General features: G+C 39.6%; 1 protein-coding gene across 3 annotated transcripts in view; it reads left to right on the top strand.

The window, feature by feature from the left end:
• Positions 1–2,267: 2,267 nt before the first annotated feature.
• The window catches only part of LOC126298571 (nascent polypeptide-associated complex subunit alpha-like), a 29,501-nt gene continuing 14,117 nt past the window's right edge, over positions 2,268–17,651 (top strand). Inside the window, exons 1-2 of one of the 3 annotated variants that reach the window (XM_049989938.1) lie at positions 2,268–2,525; positions 9,201–9,473. In XM_049989938.1, coding sequence (XP_049845895.1) covers positions 9,219–9,473 — 255 coding nt within the window. In that variant the 5' untranslated portion in view covers positions 2,268–2,525; positions 9,201–9,218. Of the gene's footprint in view, positions 2,526–2,639; positions 2,760–9,200; positions 9,474–17,651 lie in introns of those variants that run through there. The other 2 variants (XM_049989940.1, XM_049989939.1) reach the window with 2 other exon arrangements.

The raw sequence follows: 17,651 nt of genomic DNA, 5'->3' as shown, positions 1-17,651 counted from the left end.
AAGGCAGTATATGGAAGTGGCAATACCTATGCAATTTGATAAAATTTAAATTCAGCCCACCTCTCGTATTGAAATTAGCAGTATAATAAATTTACTTAAAAGTAAAAGCTCACAGGGAATTGATGGCATTTCCAATACAGTTTTAAAAGCTTGTTCCCAAAAATAAAGTAGGATTCTCAGCCACATATGTAGTAGCTCACTGAAACAGTGAAAATACATTATTGTTAAACCATTGCGAAAAAAAGGTGGTAGGTCTGATGGTAACAACTACCGCTCTATCTCGCCCCTGACAGCTTTATTCAAAATTCTTGAAAAAGTAACATATTCAAGAGTAGCATCACATATTTGTAAAAATGAAGCGCTAACAAAATGTTAGTTTGGTTCTCAGAAAGGATTTTCAACAGAAAATGCTATATGTCCTTTCACTGATCAAATATTAAACAATAACTGAACATCATCCATTGGGATATTTTGTGTTCTCTCAAAGGCTTTTGATTGTGTGAATCATGAAATTCTTCTAGATTATCTTAAGTATTGTGGTATGAGTGGGACAGTGCACAAATGGTTTAATTCATATTTAACTGGAAGAATGCAGAAGGTTGAAATTAACAGCGCAGATAGTCTACAAAAATCAGCACAGTCCTCTAACTGGGAAGGTATCAAGAATGGTGTCCCACAGGGTATAGTCTTGGGTCCCTTATTGTTCCAAATACATAGTAATGACTTGCCACCCTATATTCATGAATATGCAAAGCTAATTCTTTTTGCTGATGATACAAGTATAATAATCACACCCAACAAACAAGAATTGTCTGAGGAAATTGTAAATAACGTCTTTCAGAAACTGAAGTGGTTCTCTGCAAATGGGCTCTCACTAAATTTTGAAAAAACACGACAACTGTGTAGAGTAAATAGCATTACATCATTGATAAATGTAGAGTATAAACAGATGTCTGTTTCTAAGGAAAATATTCAAAATTTTTGGGTGTGCACGTTGATGAGAAATTGAATTGGAAGAAACACATTGATGATATGCTGAAATGCTTAGATTCAGCTACTTATTCTATTAAGGTTATTGCAAATTTAGTAAATTAGCCTAATATGCCTATTTTCAATCGCTGCTTTCATATGGCAACATATTTTGGAGCAATTCGTCATTAGGAGAGAAAGTATTTATTCTACAAAAGCATGTAATCAGAATAATAGCTGGAGCGCACCCAAGATGTTCTTGTAGACATTTATTAAAGAACTCGGGATATTCACAGTACCTTCGGAATACTTATGAAGTTGGCCATTAACACCCCATCCCAGTTCAAAAGTAACAGTGAACTGAATAGCTACAACACCAGAAGAAAGCATGATCTCCACTATTCTGGATTAAATCTCACTTTGGCACAGAAAGGGGTGAATTATGCTGCCACAAAAATCTTTGGTCATTTGACAAATAGCATTAAAAGTCCAGATAGCCAACCAACATTTAAAAACAAGTAAAAAGAGTTACTGCGTGACAACTCCTTCTACTCAATAGATGAATTTTTAGATATCATGTAGTAACTGTGTGTGTGTGTGTGTGTGTGTGTGTATGTGGGTGGGTGGGTGGGTGTGTAAAGAAAACTTATGCTAAAGTGACACATTCCCACATCATTACGAAATGTCGTATTCATGATCTATGGAGCAACATTAATGCATTTATGATGTTTCATTTTCACATTATCGGATATGATCCATATGTAGCTCCATCAAAATCCAAAAAACTTCAGTATCCGAATAATTCTTCTTAACTACGGTATTCGATGACTTTTTGTATGTCAAATGTAGATGACTGCTCGAAATTTAATTGAACCAGGTTCTCTGTACTCATTTTTTCCCCCTGAAATCGGTATTGAACACTAGCCTATATAGCATCTGAAAGTGGCAATCGGCATTCTCGTTAACACAGTTGTCTTCTAGACAAGCTTGAACGCTGAAAGGTTTATGGTTTAAAATACCTTTCCGTTCCTTGTGTGTACAATGCCTACGCAGTCCAAAATGGGAAAGTAATCGGTTCATCATCTCCTTGCCAGAAGTTTCGTTTTTACTTTTTACTGCTACTTAATTATTATGTAGGTGAGACACCGTTTATCCGCGCAATCGAATAGTAATTGAAAGAGGTAAGTTTTCATATCGAGGAAATAACAGAATTAACATTTCACAAAAAAATTATACCATAATTTCTTGTTCAAAGCACTAAATGCTGCAATGATTTTTCTGAACTCGCACGTTCAATTGAAGTATTGGTATTATCAACGTTAGCAACATGCGTGACAAATACGACCTTTGATACTTTTGTTTGTTGTCGTTTTGAACTTAACCTGAAGACTTTGTTGATAATGCTATACAACTTTTTACCAACAAATAGGAAAGCTGATTCGCGGGCTCAGAGGTGTGACTGCACGTGGGGAAGAAGTGCCTTGAATCTCTGAGTGTGAAAACAGGGAGTTAGAGCCGGTATTAAGTTGAACGAGAAGGTAAAAGTGAGACTACAGGTGGGTTATTAACTATTTTGGGTATTATTAAATTTTACTGGAAGATATAAACTAAATCATTTATATATGTATATATATTTGTAATGTTCTTCGGTTGTATGTTTTGAAGAGGTGGTCACGAGGTGCTGGGTAAGTTTTAATGGCGGATTGTGGCGTCGTGTGATTCTACAGTTGTTTAAGAAAAAGGATCTTACTGTCCTTTAGATTGCACCAGTTGTACGTTTGGGGTATCAGGTACAGTGCTAGTAGATGTTTTTATGGAAATATAATGTTAACAATTAACAAATATCGATAAGGCGGGAAAATACCCCTTTTGTTGTTCATTACCAATTGAATATGTGGCTTCTGCGTAGCAGCACGTTTTTCAGCATTGGACATGTAAAATAAGAACCTTGATCGTGTGTGTGATAGTAAAGAGACAGCTATGGCTTCTTCTTTGACTATGATATTGCAGCTCGAATGATGATACAGTGTTGTGTATATTACTGCCTTTGTATCATTTTTCGCCATGCTGTTGGATAGCAAAATACGTAACTAATAGTACTAAAGCCACCTTCCAAAATCTCTGCTCAGCCCACTAAACAGCATGTCACACTAATCACCAAAAGAGTACTCGTGCCCTCCCAAAGACTGCACTTTTGAGTTATGCTGTAGCAGAAAATGCATGACAATGAACAAACTGATGGCAGTCCGTTTGCTACCGCTTATGCACACGGGCAAAAGTTTAGTTTGCTAGGGTTTGTGTAATATACAGGAGGGATTAATTCGTCTATATTAATCGATACTTATTTATGCAGTTTTATCAGTTTCAGTAAAACTTCTTCTGATCACCGGTATTTAATGTTTAGTGGGATGAAAAGTAATTGCACAATGTCACAGTTGTCCACCCCCACCCCACCTCCGCCATTGGATATTAACAGCATAGTAGTGTAAGGAAGTTTGTTTTATTATTGTGACTAATTCCTTTACTGTTGGTCGTGTCACTCTCTCAACCAAATTCCGTGAGGAGAGGTACATGAGATACTTGATAAAAGTAATTGTGTAACACTAAAATTTTCGTTTCAGTTTTCAGGGGAATCATCTGTTGTATTATTACAATTCTTGCAATATTAACACAGAGTTACTCTTATGTAGGAATCCCTTGCAGTTAAACATCAAATATTATATTGATCGTTCATCAAAGTGCAGTTGTCAGCTCCTCTTAGACCCATTTTTGCACTGTTGCAGAATTTTCTATTAAAGGCCTTCATGTTTTTGTGTGTTGCTGTCAATTTTTTGATCCCCATTATTTATTACTTTTAACTCAACGTTACCAAACTATGTAGTAGGATATAATGATGAATAGTGGATCAGAGTAATACTTACACCTTGCTTATTTGTAATGAAATCAGAGGTAGATTAGATCAATGAAAACTTATTCTTTTTTTTTTTAATAATGTAGGCATGCTGATTTGTAGCTTAGCATGCGGTATACGTTAGGTTGTTAGTGACAGTTTGGTTACAAGTTAGTAAAGGCAGTGAATGCAAATGACATCTTTCATCTGGTGACATACTGATCTGTAGGTAGTGTAGCCCAAGGTGTAGGCTGAATTGAAAAATAACTGTTCATGAATTGGTGAAGCCTAGGTTATGTGATGTCTTGAGAGTACTTAAAATTCTTGTTACTGTGTGTATTGAACCTGTGTTGGATTTCATATAAGTAGTTTGTGTCCATTATTTTGATTTCATTATATGTCTAAGCAGGTGAGAGGTATTGGCAGGCTTAGTAATTTCCATGTAAACACTACTTTGTGACTGGTTTTGGCATTTGAAGATGCATTATAGTCTATTGTAGGCAACATACGCTTCATGGTTGCTATACTTTTCTTGTAAATATGTAAAACTAGGTAAATTTAGGAACACTTATTTTATAGCAACGATGAACAATACGAAGGGAGCAGCTGTAACTTATACTTTATTTGAAGTGTGCCATAATACATTTTATGGTTCTGCCAAGAACAAGAGTGCTCATATCCTTGTGGCGATGCTATAAGAGACAAGTGTGGGATCCAGCAGTTGGTACACAAGTCTCCAGTGCATTGAGCTTCTGTGTAATATTGTGAGAGTTGTCATAGTCATTTTTAAAGATTTTAGCACTCACTATTGATCAGCCTGGAATGGATATTTTTTCTCATTGGACCATTCATTGTTATGTGATCAAAATAACGTATAATAATTTGTCTGTGGCAGATGTGCTGTTCAAATATATTATCAGATTTTGTTATATAAGAGACTTTTTGTGTACTGTCATCTCTACTAAGGAGTTTTTCCTTAATGTATACACCATTTTTAAATTGCAGCAGCTAAGTCTGGATACAATAAGGGTGGCAGGGGTAACAGGGGCATTCTTCTTACATTTAGTGCTGCAACACATGGAAAAAGTAATCAGGATGCTAATTCAGTTCCTGTTCAACTTTGATTAACGTATTCCAGGTATAGAAGCAAATTTTTGAGACAGTGTTACAAAAATTACTCCAGAATGGAAGTCATAAGATGGGAGATATTAATGTAGTGACTTTAGTTAGCAATTAAACATGATACTGTTAACAGCAGTGAAGTGACCCCAGTAAAGTAGCCATTTGAACCAACTAATTGATCCAGTTAGATTAGGACATACATTTTAAAATGTAAAACACATAATGGTAAAATTGACGTATTTCCACATTCGTAAAGAACTGGCATTGATGGAAGCCATATCAGGACTACGGAAGTGTCTGGTTCCACCTGTCTGCTTTGATCCATGACATCATCAGTATGGCAGAAATGGCTATTTTAAGAGTCTCCAATATGTTGCCTATGATGTCACTACATACACATGGCAAAAAACATGAAAATACATATAAATAAGAAAATAACATCTCCCTCCAAAAATACTATCAAAGTGACGGGACAACTGGGGGAAATTGAGGGTCTTAGGGAGGGGGCAAGCTAAATATAACAGGGGGGGAAAAAAAAACGCACCACGAACCCAAAACACACAAAACGACAAACAAAAAAACTACAAAATCTATGAGAAACACACTTCCCTTTTCCTATATAGGTCAACTGCAGCTGACGATACCAAAACACCAATACGTACTTCTAAAACTATACGAAAATTGTAATCGATCATTTCCCTTGATGTATATAAGTCAACCATAACTATTGATATGAAGAAACCAACACCTACAACTACGAAAAACAGAACCAAAACCACACCACCTCAACCGAGCGAGGTGACGCAGTGGTTAGCACACTGGACTCTCATTCGGTAGGACGACAGTTCAATCCCGTCTCCAACCATCCTGATTTAGGTTTTTCGTGATTTCCCTAAATCGTTTCAGGCAAATGCCGGGATGGTTCCTTTGAAAGGGCACAGCTAATTTCCTTTCCTAACCCGAGCTTGTGCTCCGTCTCTAATGACCTCGTTGTCGACGGGACGTAAAACCCTGACCACCACACCACCTCAAAAATTCAAGTCAGATATCCCCACATAAATTAAAATATATTGATACACAAAAGATGGCATCTACAAATACAACCAGCTCATGAACACTGCTCCGTAATGTCGTCTCACACCTTTACGTCCGGGGTCAAAGCACACGGGGTGGAATCAGATGCTTCCATTGGCCCCCCATATCAAATGCAAGGGGAAAATGCCTCTATTAACAGGGCATCAAACCCTCAGCATTTGGTTTTGTTGTTTGGCATTTACTATTACGCCACCAATAGAACCTTACCTCTCCTATAAAACTAAAAGTTTAATGTTTATTTCTTTAGATATTGCTTTCAGCCATATTTATGTGTTTCTCTTTTAGAGAAGTACGTGTTTTTCACCTTTCTGTCATTAAAAAATAGATTCTGAGGGGAGTAATCATCTTACAAGCAATTATGCATGACTGTTGCAAATAGTAGTTCGATGTCAAGTTAACTTACCAGCTCGACTTCAGCATCATTTTGAGGAATAATGCTTCCTTGTCAATGCTCCGTATCTGTTATGTGCTTATTAAGAATAAGGATGTGAGATCTGGTTTTCATCCTTCTCTTATAGAGTGCCTGCTCACAAGTTGGATTTGAAAAATCCAGTAATGAGTTTCATGACTTCTGTAAAAATTAGAATTTAACATCACATTTCTTATGTGTTTATTGCTAGTCTTGACAAATACCCTACCTTTCTTTGTCACTAGTAAAGACATCTCTACAGATCTGCATATGTTTCACAGTGAACAGATCTGGCAGCATTGAAGTACTTGTACCAGACAAAAATAACTTGTAGGTACAGTGGTGGGTTCTTTTACTGTACTCTGGGAAGATATCAGGTGGATACTATTACATATAAAATATTAGTTCAGTTTATTACAACATAGACAGGATGAATTACTTAACTTTGTACAATGCAGTTTCACAGGGATGTAATGAGTATTTTTAACAGTCACTGAATATTAACATATCACTTGATACTGAAAAGGTACAAATCTCTTCACATGATGTATATCTGACAATAACTTTTATGTAGAGTTCTGAATAATTCAATGTTCACACTGCTAGCCTATTTGGAAGACGATGCCATCATCTTCATTGATGATCGTGGATTGGGCTGAGCAATAATGTGCTTGATTTTGAGTGAGTGGAAGCAGCGGCTTATTGAGACTCTTTTAGGGACTATACCGACATTGCTCGCTGCAGCTGGCAGTGGCTGTCCTTATTTGTGGTTGCATCGTGAGTTACCAACCTTGCTTTGGGATCTTGCGCTTTGGGTGGCACCACAGTAGTTTTACTGGTTTTATGAAGGTAACTTAGAAATGAGCAGAAAGATTTGATTATTGGCTGATATTCTTGAAAAGGCCTTTGAGAAAAGAGTCTGCAGAATAGTTTGTATCAGAGTCTGCAATGATTTGGACTGCAGATGCACAGTGCCTATGTCAGTTTCCAGTTAACGAATGAAAGACATGATTTGTAGTATTGAACTTCACGTGTTTAAATATATTAGCATCAGTTGCTAATATCTTTTTGATGATTTATTAATTCATTTTACAGACACAAAATATCATTCATGGCTTAAGAGCATATATCTACACAGATCTGTAAAATTTCACAGTGAACAGATCTGATAAATTGCAAAGAGTTCTGCTAAGATGTAAAGTGTCACATGTGAAAATGTTTTAAGATATTGATGTCTTGTTGCAAACCATTATTTTCTAAAAATGCACCTTGGAAATCAAACCTGTAAAATTCTGTGAAGAGAGATGAATAATAGTGATTGTAGATTGTAGCTGGTGAGCCTGTCTTATTGTGGTAGTCACACATTTCAATGAAGAGTGCGCACATCTCATCTTAAATGCTGAAAAGTGGTTACAAATGTCGCATGGTTACAAATATGAAATGTGGCACTCAGTTATTTAGTATTTGTATAGTAGTTGAAACGTGTTATTTAGTGTTCTGCATGTTACATTTAATTTTCATATATTTTGCTTGTTCCTTCTTCTTCTTCTTCTTCTTCTTCTTCTTATTATTATTATTATTATTATTATTATTATTATTATGCCAGACTGATGGGTAGTGCAGTCAGAGGCCTAAGTTAGATTGGAAGATGATAGCTTCATTGTCAGTTGGCATAGCCAATGAAAGTGCAATGATAGTTAAAAAAATAATAATAATGCATTACATATTTCATATTTATATTTCCACTGAAAGTGTCATTACCACTGTGACCCAATATATTTTTTTTAACACTTTGGAAAGTGTTAATAACAAAAATGTCCTGATAATAAAAATGTATATATTCCCTTGTTGAATACAGACAGTTAAATGTGTTTTGTATAAATTTGCATAAATGCTTGGTGTGACAAGGGCCTATTAAATGAAAGATAGTGTCTTTACAAGGAGGAACAACCCTTACACACACACACACACACACACACACACACACACACACACACACACACACACACACAGTGTAATTCCCATAATTATCAGTCTGTGCAGATTAGAAGTAATTATATTTTGTTGTTATTATATATTACAGAAAAAGTGTAGAGTATGTGTGTGTGCATGTTAATGTCCATGTTCCATGTCCCTGGAGGCTCTCCTTCATGGAGGGATTTATAGAACATGGCGTGTGAATGAAAGAACTGTGTTTTTTCGAAGCCTAATACAGTGCAGAAGCTAAAAATTAGAGGGAAAATTAATCACTGCTAGTAACCACTGGAATTAGGAATATGACATGAGAAACTTTGTGGTGAACAAAACATATCTTAAATTAGCACTGTTTCAGACGATGATGTCATGTGAACATTCCCTCCCTCCGTGTGTGTGTGTGGTGTCTGTGTGTGTGTGTGTGTGTGTGTGTGTGTGTGTGTGTGTGTGTGTGTGTGGGGGGGGGGGGGGTTCTTCTTCTGTATGTAGATGGGTTTATCTTGATTCACTTTGAATAAGAACACTGATACAGTCTCTGATGTCTGAAATCTCTCTCCATTAATATATTTTGTTAAAATTATTACCAACATGTGTATTTTACTAATTTTATTTACTTTATGCAATATATTTGATAGCATTGGATAGATTGTTCTTGGAAAATTACAGTGTCATTTAGCATATAACACACTGACTCAACAACATATCTCCTCAGATTTATAAGGTTCTCACACATTGTTTCAGGCTGATTTGAGAGCATAAATGCCTGAATTGACTGAATTAGAGAAACCATCAACTTCAAAAGGAAAAATGCAAGGTGATGACTCAGCAGGAGGTTCTGGTACCGAGTCAGATTCAGAGACATCAGTCCCTGAGCTTGAAGAGGCTGGTCCAAGTGGAGGATCAACAGTTTTCTCTCCTGGAACAGGATTGCCAATTGACTTGGTCAGCAAAGCAAAACAAAGTCGTGGAGAGAAGAAGGCTCGGAAAATAATGTCCAAACTTGGGCTTAAGCAAGTGAGTATTGTTTCTAAGCTTTTAGAACTAACCTAACAAGGCAGAACTTTACATTAAATTCAAGAGGAAAAGCAGATGGGTACTTAATGTTCAATGCAGTGTGTACAGATGAGGCAGAAGGCTGTTGTGTTCCACAGTTTGGTGGCCGAATGTCCGTGAAATAAATTTTGTATGGATTATTGTTCAGTAATAAACTGATACATATAAATCTGTGTTATGAACACAATTTCATATTTTTAAACTCGATACACAATATGGATTTCTACTGGATTTTTCATTGAATATTATTTTTCTTTTAAATGTGTTTATTTCTATTACATAAAGCCGCAAAGGACTCACCATTCATTTGCTGGGTACAGACTTGGCGACCCCGGGGTTCCTTGAGCAACGGACTGCTAAGCGATGCCAGCCCTAGCACTATAAGCACTGAGCATGCTTCAGAGACCACCAAGCAGTGAGGTGGTGGAACACTGTGTGTCACAGGGACTGGGGATCTTGGCTTGACTGCCTGGATTGCGAGGATGCTAAAATCCTTAGTAAAAAAAAAACCTTCGATCCCAAGGTCTGCTGCGAACCAATGAGATGCACGGGTGTTGAGGTGTAACAGTCATTAGCAGGCAACCTCTGGCAAACCTGCAACACCTCAGTTGTAATAGGTTTACCTCGGCGTGTGTGGCTCTGTCTAGGTGGACTTTTATTTCTCTAGCTGCCCCTGGGACTGGATGACAACCTCAAAATTCTGTCCTCGGCGCAGCAGAAAGGGTGGACTGCTGGTATATACAACACCCAATTGCTCAAGAGGCCACATGTAACAAGCCCTCTAGATTCAGGAGGTTTTGAAAGTAGTTTAGTATTTAGTAACAGAATGCATTCTGCTCGACAGAATGTATTTTTGATAGCTAAAAGGTGAGAAGGAACTTTCGGGAAAGTGTGGCCTTTATACATTCAAAAGGATTTAGAGGGCATTGCAGGAACATTAAAATCAGTCAAGCGGTTACATAATGGTTGAAACCTGCAGGAATTGAAATTCCTAGGAGAGTATGGCATTGAAACTGAGCTCCATACTACACTGAATTACAGCAAAAGTTGTATGACATTCAGGGATCTGGTGGATATTCCCAAAAAACTGAAAGTTGAGTGGCCCAAGGAGGTATATTTAACGTGCAGAATATCACGAAAAGGGTGGATGGTGGTCTTGTCAAATCCATCTTGTTTAATCTTTCAGCAATATGAAACTTCCAGAGCAGATTAAAGCAGGTTTTCTTTGCCTCAATGTGCAGCCTGTGTTCTCAACACGTTGCACTGTTTCAAATGCCAATTCTTTGGACGTAATGCTGTAAGGTTGTCGTGGAAAAGTCACTTACGACAAGTGTTGTAAGGCTGCCCACAAGAGTCATTTGTTCACATCTGCTCTAAGGCTCACCCTGTCTGTAGTCAAGTCTGCAGCGTATTTCTTGAACATAAGATACTACGGCTCACATCTCATACAATAAGACCAAAAAGATGTATAAAGCCACACTGCTCCCATTGTTTGCTACTTCCTTTGCTGCATTTCTTTCACCTCCAGTGCAGAAAGTAGATGCAGCTACACAAATGGAGATTGCTAGTGCCAGCACTTGTACTTGCATTTGTCAATGCATTCGTGCTGCTGCATCTATTTCGACACCTGCACCTGCCCTAAGAACTTTCGGAGGGTCAACAGAAGTGTCTGATCCCACGTGTCGGCTTTGACCCGTGACGTAAGGGTGTTGTGGTGTGTGAAGACATGACGGCTTGGAGTTTGATTTGTGTATGTGACGTGTTTGTAGATTTCGTCGTGTTGTGGTTTGTTGTGCCCTCTGGTGGTATGTTCAGGGCTTTCGTTTGTGTGGTGTAATGGGCTCAGTTTGGTCTTTCTCATTATGCAGAATTGTTAGTGTTGGCTGTGTTTGTAGTGGGATTCGTTTCAGCGAGTTAAGGATTTAGTGGTTTTGTGTGAAGGTTAATGTAGCATTGTTCACTGTAGATCATGTGGTAATTCTAGTAAATTAATCGGTTGTTGTTTTTGTTCAGGAATGGATGTGACGAATAAAATTAACAGCGCATGTCTTAAGGGAAATATTGGGAAACACCGCTTTAGAATTAAAAAAGTTTTTGCAGCTGTTTGGCTTAATTGCCGAGATCGTGAAGTGCTTTATTAGTGGCGAAGAAATGAAGTAGGCTAAAGTTCCGGCATCTCGGACCAGGGATGGTTACATGTGGCACTGTCGAAAGGATGACATTTGGCGTTCCATAAGGCGTGGTTCCTGGTTCTAGGTCTAGGTTGAGCATGCGCGAGATTGTACTGGTGACTTATTATTTTTGTAATAGATCCCCACACAGTTTTTATGTGCATGAGACTGGTGTGAGTGAGAGGAGTGTGCTTGATTGGTTTTCTTTTTGCCGTGAAGTGTGTTCAGAGTTTATTAAGTACAGGGGTAAGTTGGGGGGGGGAGGGGGCATGGGGTTGTTGTGGAGGCGGATGAGTCGCAGTTTGGGAAAAGGAAGCATGGGAGGGATAAGTCTGTGGTTGGTGTCTGGGTGTGGGGGGCTGTTGTTCCGGGGAGTGGGTGTTCTGAATGTGTTTTTAGGGTTGTGGAAGGGAAGTTTAAGGCGAAATTAATGGGGTTAATTGAGGAGCGCACAGAACCGGGGTCCACAGTAGTTTCAGATTCATTTTCTTCATATAGGTGGTTGGGTATTTAATGAGATGGGACCTGGATAAACTGAAAGAACCAGAGGTTGTACAGAGTTTCAGGGAGAGCATAAGGGAACAATTGACAGGAATTAGGGAAAGAAATACAGTAGAAGAAGAATGGGTAGCTTTGAGGGATGAAGTAGTGAAGGCAGCAGAGGATCAAGTAGGTAGAAAGACGAGGGCTAGTAGAAATCCTTTAATTGATGAAACGAGAAAATATAAAAATGCAGTAAATGAAGCAAGCAAACAGGAATGCAAACGTCTCAAAAATGAGATAGACAGGAAGTGCAAAATGGCTAAGCAGGGATGGCTAGAGGACAAATGTAAATCTCACTAGGGGTAAGATAGATACTGCCTACAGGAATATTAAAGAGACCTTCGGAGATAAGAGAACCACTTGTATGAACATGAAGAGCCCTAAGCAAAGAAGGGAAAGCAGAAAGGTCGAAGGAGTATATAGAGGGTCAATACAAGGGCGATGTACTTGAGGACAATATTATTGAAATCGAAGAGGATGTAGATGAAGATGAAATGGGAGATACGATACTGCGTGAAGAGTTTGACAGAGCACTGAAAGACCTGAGGCGAAACAACGCCCCGGGAGTAGACAACATTCCATTGGAACTACTGATGGCTTGGGAGAGCCAGTCCTGACAAAACTCTACCATCAGGTGAGCAAGATGTATGAAACAGGCAAAATACCCTCAGACTTCAAGAAGAATATAATAATTAAAATCCCAAAGAAAGCAGGTGTTGACAGATGTGAAAATTACCGAACTATCAGTTTAATAAGTCACAGCTGCAAAATACTAACGCGAATTATTTACAGAGGAATGGAAAAACTGGCAGAAGCTGACCTCGGGGAAGATCAGTTTGGATTCCGTAGAAATATTGGAACACATGAGGCAATACTGACCCTACGACTTACCTTGGAAGCTAGATTAAGGAAGGCCAAACCTACATTTCTAGCATTTGTAGACTTAGAGAAAGCTTTTGACAATGTTGACTGGAGTACTCTCTTTCAAATTCTGAAGGTGGCAGGGGTAAAATACAGGAAGCGAAAAGCTATTTACAATTTGTACAGAAACCAGATGGCAGTTATAAGAGTCGATGGACATGAAAGGGAAGCAGTGGTTGGGAAGGGAGTGAGACAGGATTGTAGTCTCTTCCTGATGTTATTCAGTCTGTATATTGAGCAAGCAGTAAAGGAAACAAAAGAAAAATTTGGAGTAGGTATTAAAATCCATGGAGAAGAAATAAAAACTTTGAGGTTCGCCGATTACATCGTAATTCTGTCGGACAGCAAAGTACTTGGAAGAGCAGTTGAATGGAATGGACAGTGTCTTGAAAGGAGGATATAAGATGAACATCAACAAAAGCAAAACAAGGATAATGGAATGTGGTCGAATTAACTCGGGTGATTAGGAAATGAGTAGTAAAGGAGTTTTGCTATTTGGGGAGCAAAATAACTGATGATGGTCGAAGTAGAGACGATACGAAATGTAGACTGGCAATGGCAGGGAAAAGAGTTTCTGAAGAAGAGAAATTTGTTAACATCGAGTGTAGATTTAAGTGTCAGGAAGTCATTTCTGAAAGTATTTGTATGGAGTGTAGCCATGTATGGAAGTGAAACATGGATGATAATTTGTTTGGACAAGAAGGGAATAGAAGCTTTCGAAATGTGGTGCTACAGAAGAATGCTGATGATTAGATGGGTAGATCACATAACTAATGAGGAAGTGTTGAATAGGATTGGGGAGAAGAGAACTCTTCCCAGGGCAAAAAATTAAAGGCAAAGCATCCATCACTGATATAGTCAGAAGATAAACAGCCCAACAATCTTGATGTCATTTTCTCTGAAGTCTCAAGATTCTTCTGTACAAAAGACTGGCCTCCACCCAATGCAGGCTCCCCTCCGTGGCAGAAAGTCAGAATGAAAGTGATACTCCTGTGTTAGGTGGTTCCCATACTTCAGTGGTATGTTAATGAGTTCCGGGCATGTGTAGGAACTGAAACAGCTAGTGTAGGAACACCCCCTGTATTTGTATTTGCAGGAAACATATTTTAAAGCATTTGATGTCCCTGTCCTACAGGACTGTATACAGTACTGCAAGGATGACTTGACTGGGGAAGGGTGAAGGGAGGGGTCGCCTTCTTTGTCAGTAACGTGCACCACTCCTCTGCTCTCCCTCTACCTGTTGACCTGCAAGCAATTAAACTTGTAGTTCATGTATGTCACAGGATCACAGTTTGTTCACTATATTTACCTCCACATGATGCAATTGACTCTAAGGCACTAACATGTCGAATAGAACAATCCCGTGACCATTTCTCATACGGGGAGACTTCAATGCCTGTCACATATTGTGAGGTTTGACCTCTACTTGCCATTGGGGTTGGGTATTGGAAAATCTCATGACATCTCACAAGCCGTGCATTCTCGAGGCAGGCACCTCCCACTAATTTCTGTGCTATTACTGGGTCATGCTCAGCCATCACCCTCTCTCTCTGCTCTCGAGCCCTTGCAGATCTGTTCGATGGGAAGTCACAGATGACGTTGGTTCCATTGACCACTTACCGCTCCATATTCACCTTCTATATGGAGTTCTCTCTGAAAGGATGCAGCCACGGTGGAGGAGAAGAGCCAACTGGATGCTGTTCAGCCAACTGGCTGTGTTTGAGTGCCATGACACCATTCAGGAGTGGGTGGACCACATCTCATGAGTAGTCCACCACACTGCTGACCTCTCCATCCCAGTCGCATTATTGTCCTAAGAGGCCACCAGTCTCTTGGTGGACTAATGAGTGTCATTCGGTCATTTGAGTCTGTGACAGTTTAAGAGCCACCTGGTGGTGCAAAACCTCACAGCCTTTCAGCTAACAAGGGCAAAAGCTAGATGTGTCATCAAGGAAAGCAAGAAAAGCTTTTGGCAAGTGTTAGTGGACTCTTATCAACCATTCCATTTGTTCTACTACGGTAGTGAAACCATCAGTATGGTTTTCAGTAAAGGTAGTCGTCATTGAATCAGGGGTGTCTTCAAAAAACACCTGGAGACGATGCACATACAATGGCTGAGCATTTGGCACTGACTACTGCCACTGCCAGGCAGGATCCATTGTTCTGTCATTACCGTGCCACCATGGAGAGGCTGAATTCGACCTCAGGTCTAACAATTCAGAGTCCTAAAACTGTCCGTTCTCCATGTGGGAGCTGTATTCGGCTCGTCTGTGGCTCGTGATACTATGCCCGGTCACAACCCAGTCAGATACAGCATGCAGCAGAACTCGCCACCAGTGTCAAAGGAAGTTCTCTTATGATGTTTTAATTCGATGTGGTCGACAGGCAATTTTTCCTACTCATGGAGGGAGGCAATTTTGATCCCACTTCTCAAACCATGAGAGACAGACATCTCCCAGTATTTCCCAGAGTGTCGCCTTTAATGAGCTGTGTAGAAAAGACCTTGGAGCGAATGGTTAACTGTCATCTGGTCTGGATGTTTGAGACTAGGCAGCTCCTAAGTTGCTTTCACTGTGGAGTCAGGAGATTTTCGGCCAGCATCAACATCCTGAACCTGCTAGAGGTGGCTATTCAGCAATCTCACAGCATTATGTAGGTCTATTTTTTATATTAGTAAGATGTAAGATACTACTAGGCACCACAGTATTCTAGGGCAGGTCCACCAATTGGGCATCTGTGGCTATCTGTCAATGTTTGTTCAGTCCTTCTCATCAAAGTTAATGTTTCACTCAGTTTGAGGGCCCAGAAGGTGTTGAACATTTTGTAGTGTCTTAGCCAGAGGTCTTGGGGAGCAGGGAGGGTACATCTGCTCCATTTTGTGTATAGGGCTTTCTTTTGATTGCGGCTGGACTATGGGTGCACAGTGTACAGGTCAACAAGGCCTTTGTACTTGAAAATCATCGACGCTGTACACCGTAAGGAGATCATGCTTTCGCAGCAATTGTTTGTGCCTAGGCTAATGAACCACTACTTACCATCTGATTGCAGCTTCTCATGGTGCATCAGGCATGTCAGTCCCTCGCTACGTCCAATTCCCCAGCACAGCATACCGTTGCTCATCTGGCCTCTTTACCAATCATATGCAGGCAACAAGACCATTTGGGATCTGTGCAAAGTGTGTTGGAACCCTTTGGTGTGGGGGCATATATGGGCTCAAATCTGGGTCTTTAACCAACTACCACCTTGGTTACTGCAGAGGCTCAGAATCACTTTAGGTCTGATGCAGTGGCAGGAGGGATTATTGCACTCCTGCTTCTGTTTTTAATAAAATATTTTCTGACATTTTAAATGAGGAACCTGACTATGTAGCTGTATTTTTGAAAGGGTCTAAACAGGTGACACCATCTGTTGCTCTGCTTTGTTGTCTTCACGGATCGTGTCCTCATGATTTGGTTGCCACTGTATTCAGTGTTGGAGCAGATGATTCACTGTTGTTGTAAGGCGTGTGATGTAGTGTGACTGTGTAGGTCAAAGTGAGTGGGGTGGAGTGAGTGCATGAGTGTCATTTTGTAGGTTTCCACCTCACTCTGTGACAACTATTTTCATTGCATGCCTTGCTGTTGATTGCTTTGAGGCCACACACACACACACACACACACACACACACACACACACACACTCTCTCTCTCTCTCTCTCTCTCTCTCTCTCTCTCTCTCTCTCTCTCTCTCTCTCTCTCTCTCTGATTGGTTTCCTGGGTGATATGCGTTTTGAGACAAGTGTCAGTATTGTCAATAAATTTCTTCTGGGTATGTGACTGCATTGTCAGTGTGTGAAATTTTCCAACATTCTGGTCACCTTTGCAAATGGCATTCCTCAGGGTGTTTTGCTAACAGCTGAATGAGAAAAGTTTTGGCTCTTATATACTGGCAGAAGAGGTTGTTACCATTAACTGATAAGGTATTGAGGATAAGGAGGAGGGGTGTTAGATGTCCTTCGTTGATGTATGTATTATTTCTTGTCATTGGTGGAAATGGAGATTCTTGATTGGTGTTTGCGCAATTGCTTGCCACTGGTGAAAATGAGTGAATGACAAACTGGCAGCAGTTTACTTGATGTTTAGTGCCAGCTGTGGTGTGCAAGTACTCTGCGTAAGCCTGCAGTATGTTGCACTGTAGGTCAAAAATGTATCTCATAATTGTATCATGACAGGAAAAAAGCCCAGCACTGTAAACAGTGTGTAGCTTTATCTGGCAAGGACGCCAAAGGGTTAAAAAGACACACCAGTGGTTTGTGGTCTGATTTAGGTGCAAATTGGGCCTGTAAAGAAATCATGAAATATTTTCAGAGCATACATGATTGCCAAAGTATCTTTCTCTATCTAAGAATAACACTGTTGAAGTGAATTTAATGGTCAGAGGCATATGCAATAGGCCATTCAGATCTGTTCACATACTCATGAGCAAGAAAGCGCCAAGGCCAAACCAAGACCTGGGAGTCCCTAAC

Source organism: Schistocerca gregaria, chromosome X (assembly GCF_023897955.1).
Source record: "Schistocerca gregaria isolate iqSchGreg1 chromosome X, iqSchGreg1.2, whole genome shotgun sequence".
NCBI lineage: Eukaryota > Metazoa > Arthropoda > Insecta > Orthoptera > Acrididae > Schistocerca > Schistocerca gregaria.
This window is presented reverse-complemented; position numbering and strand designations above follow the sequence as displayed.